This window comes from Haliotis rubra, unplaced genomic scaffold (assembly GCF_003918875.1).
Source record: "Haliotis rubra isolate DU_JTF1 unplaced genomic scaffold, ASM391887v1 Scf45, whole genome shotgun sequence".
Lineage (NCBI taxonomy): Eukaryota > Metazoa > Mollusca > Gastropoda > Lepetellida > Haliotidae > Haliotis > Haliotis rubra.
Window position 1 is genome coordinate 1,710,225 of NW_025767135.1, and position 11,731 is coordinate 1,721,955.

The 11,731-nt window shown below is 38.6% G+C and overlaps 1 protein-coding gene across 1 annotated transcript; it reads left to right on the plus strand.

The window, feature by feature from the left end:
• Positions 1 to 7,660: 7,660 nt before the first annotated feature.
• Positions 7,661 to 11,731, plus strand: LOC124289843. Its single transcript, XM_046726519.1, has 4 exons — positions 7,661 to 7,911; positions 9,299 to 9,367; positions 9,916 to 10,005; positions 11,589 to 11,731. Exons 1-4 carry the CDS (start codon positions 7,768 to 7,770, stop codon positions 11,643 to 11,645), a joined length of 360 nt encoding a protein of 119 aa, XP_046582475.1. The 5' UTR covers positions 7,661 to 7,767; the 3' UTR covers positions 11,646 to 11,731.

Here is an 11,731-nt window from a genome sequence, read left to right on the forward strand (position 1 = left end):
AATGTGCAGCGCTGATGTTCACGATGCAGTAAGTGATATATCATATTAAGCATTGAGGGGGCCAGCCGTTTTATGATTTGATAGATGGGTGGATTTGGATAGGTGGGTTGTATCTGGTTCCAGTGGATGTGTGGAGAGTGTTTGGGATGGGATGGGGTGTGGGTTCCTAGTCTACTATGGTGATGAATTTCAGTGTGTTTCGTCGCAAGCAGGAAAATAGTTGGTATAGTTTAATATTCGCCCTGATTATATTTCGTGTTTTGTCAACACCATCAGGTGCTGGTAGGTGTGAAGAGTCAACACCAACTGCCAATCATGGCCATCTTTGTCAATGTGGTTCCATATTCTGAAGACCGTGTTAAGTAAATTACACATCTGTAGTTCGCGCAGATTTACAATTTGGACTAGGTTCCTTGTGATCAATGATCCCAAAAGACGATTGAATGGGATTTGTGTGTGGTCACCATGTTGTAGTTTGATATTGCTGAGTGTGATACGCAATACTCTCTCAAGCTTCTGAGGCTGATTTGTGGTGAATAACTTTAAACAGTCAACTCTCTGAATTTCATCAATATAGGGACGAAACGTGTCCTATCAGATTTCTAATGATCAGTCAAAGATCATCACAGAGCAGAATTATCCGTTGATTGCCATCGTTTATGAGCAGTTTCAAAACTGAATATATTCTTATATTTGTTATTATTCCACATTTTTCGAGGACATAACCTGAACATGTTTCACACATGGCTTTTACAGAATATATCCAATGGTATAAAATACTTAATCAAGTTCAATTTTAATCAATTAAGATATGAGTAAATGCTAGTATTGCTTAACGTCGCATCAGCAACGCTGCAGCTATTCCCAACGAAAAAAAGTTATGACAATTAGACCTAAATTTGACATATGTGTAAAGAATTGTGGATATATTCGGTGAAATATTTTCTATTGAGGAAAGCGTAAACATGTGATTTTGATCCTTTTAAACTAACATGAAACTGAGAAACAATATAAGGCCAGAAAGGTAGTTCAGGTGACGAGAGACCATCAGTGTCAAGGTGCAAGAATTCGTAGTAGGATGTTTTAACCCAAAGAAATTCAGAGCATTAATCCTCTTCATGAGGATTTGAACAACAAGAGATCTTCTCTTGTTCCGCCTCTTGGGCTCAGGATTAAGCCATTCATTACTGCTGCCGGCATTGAGCTGGAAAATATATCTCCTTCTCGTCTTCTTTCTTCTCCTCCTTGGGAATTGGTTAGGCCACAAGTCGACCTAACACTCACTAAATTTAAAAAATCAGAAACTAATGACGTACAATATCAACAAGAATATAATCAATTAAAAAGTAAATATAATACATATAAATCCTTATTTACAGATGGGTCCAAAGATGGTGGCGCGGTTGCTTGTGCCACTGTCATTGGGTCCAAAACAGTATCTTCCAGATTACCCAATGACAGTTCAATTTTCACAGCAGAAGCAAACGCAATACTAACAGCTCTTAAATATATTAATAAACACCGTAATTATAAACAACACATAATCTTTTCCGATTCTCTTTCGTGTCTTCAGGCTATTAAAAATCTTTCTGGTAAACATCCACTTTTAATCGAAATTATTGAATTATATAATGAGCTTGCTACTGGCCAATGCGACATCGTCTTTTGTTGGTTACCGAGCCACGTTGGCATTTCTGGGAACACAATGGCCGATCTTGCTGCACAGGCAGCACTCAACAAATCTGTGACACCACTTCTTATTCCATACTCTGATTACAAAGCAAGCATTCGAACTTACATCCGTGATCTGATGCAAAAGAAGTTGGACACCCAAGTAGGTATTAATAAATTACATGAAATAAAACCTTATATTGGTTACACCTACTTGGGTTGTCAGTCCAGATTTGAAGAGGTCATCATGCGACGATGTTGCATTGGCCATACAAGGTATACTCATGAATACCTGTTAAAGGGTGAGGATCGTCCGTTTTGTATCCCTTGTGATGAAAGAATCACAGTCAAGCATGTCTTGCTTGACTGTATTTATTTTGCCATCACAAGGGATAAATATTTTAATGTCAAAACAGTGAAGGATCCTTTTAGTGTTAATTATCATTTAATCATTGAATTTTTAAAAGAAATAGAATTGCTAGATAAAATTTGATGAACAGTTTTATACATAGATATGTATTTTATTATTGGTAGTTTAGATGAGTAACTTAGATTGTTAGTACCCTCAAAGGGGGTTGAAGTCACGTAAAATTATTGTCCTCCTGAGAGGGTACGTAAGTATCAGAACCATGCAACTATCGTGGAATATCTCTTCTAAACATTTCTGGAAAATTATTTGCTAATATATTAGAAAAGCGTTTACGCGCCTGGGTTGATCTAAACGAGCTACTTGACGAGGCTCAAGCTGGTTTTAGATCCGATTATAGTACAACTGATAATTTATTTATATTACAGTCATTATGTACAAAGTACCTCTGCAGACCAAAAGGGAGATTCTATTGCGCTTTCATCGACTTTAAGAAAGCCTTTGATTTTGTCGACCGTAAGAAATTGCTATTTATGTTACATACCAAAGGATGCCATGGCAAAATGTATAATATTTTAAGAAGCATGTATGACTCTGTTGCAGCCTGTGTTAGAACTAATTCTGGCAACACTGAATCGTTTAACACTTCCGTTGGTGTGCGACAAGGCTGTGTAATAAGCCCCGTACTCTTCATCTTCTTTATTAATGAACTTGTAGATGATATGTATAAATCGTGTAATAATGGAATATTTGTTACTCCCCAAATCAAAGATTTACTTTTGCTTCTCTTTGCAGATGATATTGTTACGTTTTCATTCATGGTAAACGGACTGCAGAGACAGATAAATATTCTTCAAACATTTTGTGACACATGGGGACTAGAGTTGAATATGGAAAAATCTAACATAGTTGTCTTTAGAAATGGGGGTATAGTGGCACATTCTGAAAAATGGTTATTCCGTGGCAAAAGTATTAATGTTGTTTCATATTATAAATATTTGGGTCTTCTATTTTCCAGCCGATTAAATTGGTCCATGGCATCTAAAACCCTTGCAGCACAAGCTAAGAAGGCATTATTTCCTATTTTTAAACTGTTTAAGGCTAATAAGTTTATTTCATTTGACTCAGCTTGCTTACTTTTTGACACTAAAATAGCACCAATATTGTTATATGGATCTGAAATTTGGGGAGTAAACTATTTCGAAGCTATAGAAAATGTGCATGCATCATATTTTAAAAGATTTCTTACTGTAGGTAAATTTGCTTCCAACAAAGCCGTACTTGGCGATACAGGCCGCTATAGCATGCATATTGAGAGTCAAATGAGAGCTATCAGATACTGGATTAAACTTATAAGAATGCCTGATTATCGCTACCCCTATCAAAGCTATCAATTATTATTATCCCTAGACAAACGTGGAAAGTATTCTTGGGCTTCTGGTGTCCCGAAATGTGTTATTTTCAAGCGGGTTTTCTTATGTTTGGTTTAAGCAAGATGTTGGTGATATAAAAATGTTTTTGTTAACTTTTAAGCAACGAATAAAAGATATATATATTCAGAATTGGCACGCATCAGTAAATTCATCGAGTTTTCTAAGTCATTATTCACAATGTAAATCGATGTTCGGACCTGAAAAATATATTAGGGTCCTTAATGATAAGTCCCTTTTAAGAAATTTTTGTAAATTTAGAATCTCTCTACATGCCTTAAAAATACAGCGTTATAGAAAAGATAAAAATACATTGGAAGATTTATCATGTTCTCATTGTTCTTCTGGTAAAACTGAAGACGAACGTCACTTATTATTAGACTGTGAGGCATTCTCTGCTGGCCGAAAGAAGTATCTAAAATGCTTTAATGATGCCCCACAAACGATATATAAAATACTTAATTCTAATAACGATGACACTATTAAATCAGCTGCCATTTTCATAAAACATTTGATGTCCATCCTTAAATCACATGTAAAACCATAATTTCGTGTCACGTGACCAATATTTGTTAAAATGAAAATTCAACTGTACTATGGGCCACTGTGCCTACATTACTGAATATTGTCCAAAAACCTGTCTGTCTGTCTGTCTGTCTGTACAGATATAATATATTTGTTCTGTCCAGCAACTACAAAACTAACAAACATCGCTTTCTGTGTCTATGAACCGGGCACCGTTAGGGACCAGTTTCAAAGTTCAATGTAGGATTAAAAAACATACACCCTTAGGGTCGAAACATACTATTTCTGTCAGAAAGAATGACACATATATCTTCGTACTATTCCATGCATTTTAATATAACATTAACGTGCATGACTGGACCATTCTGATGGCCAAGCACTACAGTACGAATGGATGAACATTCTGTCTATGATACGTGGTGAATAAAATAATGGGGGATATTCTAAATTCTTGCAGAGGTGATGTAAGATAGGGTCATGCCATGGTACCTAAACGTGTGTCTTTATCGAACTTCGAACTTTAGTATAACTTCCAGAATAACCTAAGCTAAATCAAGAATAGAAACCAACCTTGGCTCCTTATACACAGGATATTCTGACAGCTGCAAATGTATCAGACACGTCAAAAACATTATTCTTTTTGTTTCAATCAGTTTGGGAAATTGTTTATTGTTTGTTGAGATAGTTGTGACACAAACGTGCATATTTGTGTCCAAACGTGCATACTTGGATATTCGACGTGTACTCAGTGAGCTGTTGAAGTCGAAGCAAATGCACATTTGTGCTGCTTGAAAGTAGATGTTGGTTTGGAAGATGACTGCTGTTAAGAAGGCATAACAACGGGGTGACTGTGCGGTCACGACTGACGATCTCAATTCCTGGTCAGGGGGTCAGTTGCATACGCAAGCTGAATTTATCGTAGCATATGTTATATTTGGGATTACACTTTCTCAGTAAAGTACAGATTCTAGTATTTTTGTCCCTTTGAGTCCCATTCGGGATTCGAACTTACACTAGCAGAGTGAGGCACGTAATCGCCAGCACTCTAAGTCAGCGATCTAGCCAACTCAGCGACTGCCGGCTTCCACAGAAATGGAAGTCTAACAACTGGTTGTCTGAATCACGTACTTCGTGCAACCCTCATGCAAGTGTAAATTGGCACAGTTCCCACGAACCTATGAATACATAGTCAAATGTGGTCAAATGCAACATATGTTATATTTATGATTACACTTTCCCAGAAAAGTACAGATTCTTGTACTTTTGTTAGGTTGAGTCCCATTCTGGATTCGAACCTACACTTTTTATACTTGTCAGTGTGACACTGGCGTTACGAGCCCAACTGTAGAGATCAAGCCACAGTGTCAAAACCTCAATAAACGGTTTGCCACCACTCAACACTGCACAAAGTCATGGACGTCAGTATGTCTTTAGACTTCTTTCAGGTGGTTCTTGTGGGATAAAGAACCTCTTTAGCTGGTGTTCGTAGCAATTTGACAGCTGTGAGATCAGATTCTCGGGACGCGTGAAGATTCGGGTTAGAAATTGTCTTCAGCAACCCATGCTTGTTGTAACGGGTGGTCAGACTCGGTGACTTGGTTGACATATGTCATCTTGTCCCCATTGCATAGGTCGATGCTCATGATATCAATCACGGGATTGTCTGGTTCAGACTCGATTAAATAGACTGCCGCCATATAGCTGGAATATTACTGAGTGAGGCAACAAACGAATAAAACTTGGAAGTAAATATGGTTCAAGAGTAATGGACATAAGGGAGACTCTTTATGTCATCGGAAATTTGATTTTAAATACGTATAAGAGGCCCAGCCCAATCTCTGTGTGTTAGGGGTAGAACATTTATGACACATTCTTGAATAACTTCATGTAAATTCAGCAGTTTCTGAGTAGATCTATTCCAGTTTCACACAGTTTGCACTAAGTGTAAAAGCATGAAGTATATCCGTAACAAAAGTTTGAGAAGTGGCCAGTAACATCAGTTTTCTCAACATAGCTTTTTTAGAAAACTTTGCTCTCCCACCCCCTCGGACGAACAGATGAGTGAGTGAGTGACTTTGGTTTCACACCGCTTTTAGCAATATTCCAGCAATATCACGGCGGGGGACACCAGAAATGGGCTTCACACATTGTACCCATGTGGGGAATCGAACCCGGGCCTTCGGAGTGACGAGTGAATGCTTTAACCACTAGTCTACCCTACCGCCTCGGCAAACAGATGAACTCCGTTCCAGTATTTCCATATCCCTCAACCCATGTCGTGGTGGTGGATAATAATACAGTCAGTTTCTTCTAATTAGATTCCTACATTAATGTGTAAGGTAAGACAAATATGTTCACATACACTGAAGGGACGAACACCTATTATCCATTACTAAAAAGCCAAATGAGATTATCAGTGTACCGAATAATTGATGAAACGGTCGTTTACATCTTCTTTTTAAACATCATTTATCCCAAAACACAATGTTCTAAAACATTAATAGATTTAATGTGCGAACAAGAATGGTCAATATTATCTCAAAGGAGATCGATGTTGATTGCATTAATCACCAGAATATATTGCTGCCGGGCTTCGATTTGCTTTACACTTAGTCGTATTTCTGGGCCTCTTTGGCTGTGTTGGGAAACCATGACTGTCTCCATTTGCCAATAGATAGAAATAGAAAACTACCGACTAATCAGGTTTAGATAAAAAGTAAACTAAAACATAATAAACGTGACGCGACTGTATTGGAGGCGTATTCTACTGATGTCAATAACGCTTGCAGGTTGGGAAGCTCAATGGCATTGATGAAGTGAATACGGATTGCATGGGAGAGTCGCATATCAGAACATAACTGGTTGTGTAGTCTCTACAAGTCAACGATGAAAGTGGAAACCATTACTCAATCTGGTCTTGGCATCGCCGGTAGTCACACAATGGGAAAGACTCCTTTCCCTTCCATTGAAGACAAACTGAAACCGCTTTTAGTGTCAATGAAAATATTGGGGATTTACTTCGATCCAACACAAGCGAAAAACAAAGTGGAACCATCGGAAACATATGCGACCAAGACCAACCCACCAGGATGGTGGCGCTCCATCAATCGTCTGTACTGTTATACCGTTCTCCTTTTACTATGGTTCAACTTTGGCCGATGTGCAGTTGGGGTGTTCCCTAATGACGGGAGTTTGCCACTTCGGATAATTACAACGGCATGGATGTTGCATTGTGCCCTTAACGCTACCATTATAATCGCTGCATGCCAGAAGCTTACACACCTTCGTTCTTTCTACAAGCATTGGGATTCCCTGTCTTCCTCAAAAGGTAACATGGGCTCTTGTTATATGTTTCCTCTACAGTGTCAGTGTGTGAGACTTGGTACAGCTGCTGGCTGGTTGCTTAGTCTTGTTAACATCGCTGCTGTCTACGTCCTCATGTTTGGCGACTTACCAGTCTCACCTGTTTACATCCAAACTTTAACCCGACCATTCCCAGAATCCAAATGGGTGATCATCTTCAACATGGTCCTGCACGTGTTTCAGTCGGGAGCCTGGCTTTTCCCGGTGTGTTTTATCAGCATAATTGCTCGAATCATACGAGCAGAGTTCTTACATTTAGGAAAAGCCTTATCAAAGCAGATTGAAGAAGCTGATGGACACTTCCCCGATCAACTGCCAGAACTAAGATTTCGCTACACGCAACTGTGCCAGGCTGTGGATATCGTAAATAGAAGCTTAAAATGGCTTCTTGGAATCCGTTTCATTCTTGACATGTTTCTGGCCTGTTTTGCCGCGTATCAAATTATCAACGGATCATCGGACATATTTGTCATCGCAGTTGATGTATTCTGGCTCGGAGGTGGTGTTGTGTGTATCCTTGTGTCAGCAATGTGCAGCGCTGATGTTCACGATGCAGTAAGTGATATATCATATTAAGCATTGAGGGGGCCAGCCGTTTTATGATTTGATAGATGGGTGGATTTGGATAGGTGGGTTGTATCTGGTTCCAGTGGATGTGTGGAGAGTGTTTGGGATGGGATGGGGTGTGGGTTCCTAGTCTACTATGGTGATGAATTTCAGTGTGTTTCGTCGCAAGCAGGAAAATAGTTGGTATAGTTTAACATTCGCCCTGATTTTATTTCTTGCTTTGTCAACACCATCAGGTGCTGGTAGGTGTGAAGAGTCAACACCAACTGCCAATCATGGCCATCTTTTTCCACGTGGTTCCATATTCTGAAGACCGTGTTAAGTATCTTACACATCTGTAGTTTGCGCAGATTTACAATTTAGACTAGGTTCCTTGTGATCAATGATCCCAAAAGACGATTAAATGGGATTTGTGTGTGGTCACCATGTTGTAGTTTGATATTGCTGAGTGCAATACGCAATACTCTCTCAAGCTTCTGAGGCTGATTTGTGATGAATAACTTTGAACAGTCAACTCTCTGAATTTCATCAATATAGGGACGAAACGTGTCCTATCAGATTTCTAATGACCAGTCAAAGATCATCACAGAGCAGAATTATCCGTTGATTGCCATCGTTTATGAGCAGTTTCAAAACTGAATATATTCTTATATTTGTTATTATTCCACATTTTTCGAGGACATAACCTGAACATGTTCACGCATGGCTTATACAGAATATATCCAATGGTATAAAATACTTAATTAAGTTCAATTTTAATCAATTAAGATATGAGTAAATACTAGTATTGCTTAACGTCGCATCAGCAACGCTGCAGCTATTCCCGGCGAAAATAAGTTATGACAATTAGACCTAAACTTGACATATGTGTAAAGAATTGTGGATATATTCGGTGAAATATTTTCTATTGAGGAAAGCGTAAACATGTGATTTTGATCCTTTTAAACTAACATGAAACTGAGAAACAATATAAGGCCAGAAAGGTAGTTCAGGTGACGAGAGACCATCAGTGTCAAGGTGCAAGAATTCGTAGTAGGATGTTTTAACCCAAAGAAATGCAGAGCATTAGACGTCCATGTGTATTTCACTACCCTGTGAATATAATGTATATCGACCAATGGGATTTAATGAGCCAATCAAATCTCACTGCGCTTTGAGCATAATATCCAAGTATGGAAAAGCGCAATACAAATCTACTACTAGTATTATTATTATTAATAAGGTGGGTCTCAAGAGAGATAGATTGTTGATTCCGCTATGCACCAGAATGAGCTGGCAGGTTTGGAAGATTTTCTAGCATAATGCAATAAACTGTTGTTGTCTTTATATTATTTAGAGTATGAAGTTGTTCTTTCACGTGACATTTTATTTTCAGGCTCATTCCCTTTTGGATGACATATTCAGTATCGGAACACAGGATGTTACTGTGGAGCAGATGGCACAGGTACCTTTCAATTTAGGTTACAACTTTCAAGTAAAGTTTTCAAGAGTTTTTGTGATGGTGATAAACAATGGCCGATGCCAATCAGCATTTCGATTTGCGCCGCATATTCCCATGTTTGTCCTGGTGAATCTTTTATTTGTTTGCATGTGTTTTTTACATAAGCCACCATTTGGGGAAAATATTAACACCTTTTCGTGAACATCTGGTACCCCACAATTTCAAAATAATTCATAAATGCTAACAATATATTAGAAATCGTACAATGTTTCGTTGGTTGTTTTTTTCAGATATGTCCCTCTGTCATTAGGAACACGATACTTACCAAACAGAATATCATTAAAAAGCACATTTTAATATGTGCCAGTTAACTGAAATAGTCAAAACATATCATAACTTTGGACATACGTATGGCTCCTTCACACTACACTCTTACATCTAATTACCTTGGACTATATGCAGAGACAAATTTGAAAAGTTCCGTAATCATCAATAGCTGAAAGAATACACTAGGAGCAACCGTGTTTATTATGTTTCTTCTCTCTTTGCAGCTTAATCTATTTCTGTCCAAGTTGACAGGCACATCCATTGGGTTCACAGCTATTGACTTCTTTGTCATCACTAAAGAGTTCCTCCTGACTGTAAGTATGACTTAAAGATAATTGATATTCAGCTCAGCTATGTTTTGGTCAAGTCCACAGGCCATGTCCACCTTACCAGCCTATTTGTGATCAGAAAGTATTCTGACCGAATCCCGTAAAGGTAACATGTAGCATGTAAATGAGTTAGTATGGACTAAATCTATCAACGTGGACGTATCCTTCTGATCAGCAAATGGACTATCAGCCTAATCTGACCCAGGGGCTCGTTTCATAAATCTATCTTAGCACTACGACTGTCGTCAGTCCATGTTACAGTATAGGAGGTACGACAGTCGTAGTGCTACGATAGCTTTGTGAAACGGGGCCCAGATATCCAAAGGTTTATAAATTAAACAAAATCCGATGGTGAGCGGGTGCGGTTTATCACCCGTTTGGCATGTATTTTACTGATATCCCTGAGTCTCTGCTGAATGTGAGTGGAATCCTGGACTGATGCAGGCCTTAGACATGTAGGAATTGTATTCAGTAGGTGGTATCACATAGACAAACGTGACTGGTCACGTTGACACGACTTGGTTCTGACGTATACTCTTGTGAAACCAACATGGTTTTGGTATTCACAAAGCAATACATACAAATGTCAACAGTCAGAGGTTCTAGCAAGCCTTGGCAACGCATGTCAAATTGGAAGACCGCTAAATGTGGTGATAAATAGTCCGTAAATTTCAATAGTTTTCGAAAAAATGTCAGTGGTTAAGTGGTTTGGGTTTTTCTCTCTCATATGTCATAAAGCAGGTTTAATCAATACGAGCATTTTGTTATGTGTCTACGCAAGGTATACATGTGAGGGAATAACTGATCAGTGGATGAAGTCGATATCACAAAAATAGTTCTATTGCTGTTATGTTTGTCAGAGCTTACGAAAATCTATTTTATTGAACATGTAAACACCATCAACGAATTATCAATATCCGCCTGAAACAACAAATTGAACTGAGTAATGAACAAAGGACATTTTCAGAGAGCAGAAATAGCATCAATATTCTGTTGAGAGAATATCTTCAGTTGCTGGCTATCTGTAGCCCGTTTTAATAATCTATCCTGTATATGCACGCCATTTTATAGTTCCTTGCTGGTTTCAAATATAAATCTGTATATTCTAGTTCTTTTACTGTTCTTTTTTGACAGGTATTTATATCGTTTTGATAGTCACGATATGGCTGAAACACTGGCGATGTGAATGTAAAGTTTACAGATTGTTCAGAGTAGTCCTTGTTACTTCATTTTAAAGGTTTTATACAAACACAACGATTTATCGACATCTACTCCTGTATCAACAAACTGAACACAGTAATGAACAAATAACATTTTCAGAGGGCAGAAATACCATCAATATTCAGTTCCGAGTTGTCCTTGTTACTTCTTTTTGTTTCCGGGGGCGGTGGGGTAGCCTAGTGGTTAAGGCGTTCGCTCGTCACGCCGAAAACCCGGGTTCGATTCCCCACATGGGCACAATGTGTTAAGTCCATTTCTGGTGTCCCCCGCCGTGATATTGCTGGGATATTGCTAAAAGCGGCGTAAAACTAAACTCACTCACTCACTCTTTTTGTTTCCTGTTTCAGCTGGGTGGACTGTTCATGACCTACTTCTTCCTCCTGCTCCAGTTCAAGATAGCCTGAGTCACCGTGAACAGACTGAAGCGATGAAGACACCTGTGTTGTGATTCATGTACATGTATATCACTGAAAGCTCTGTCCAAATGTTA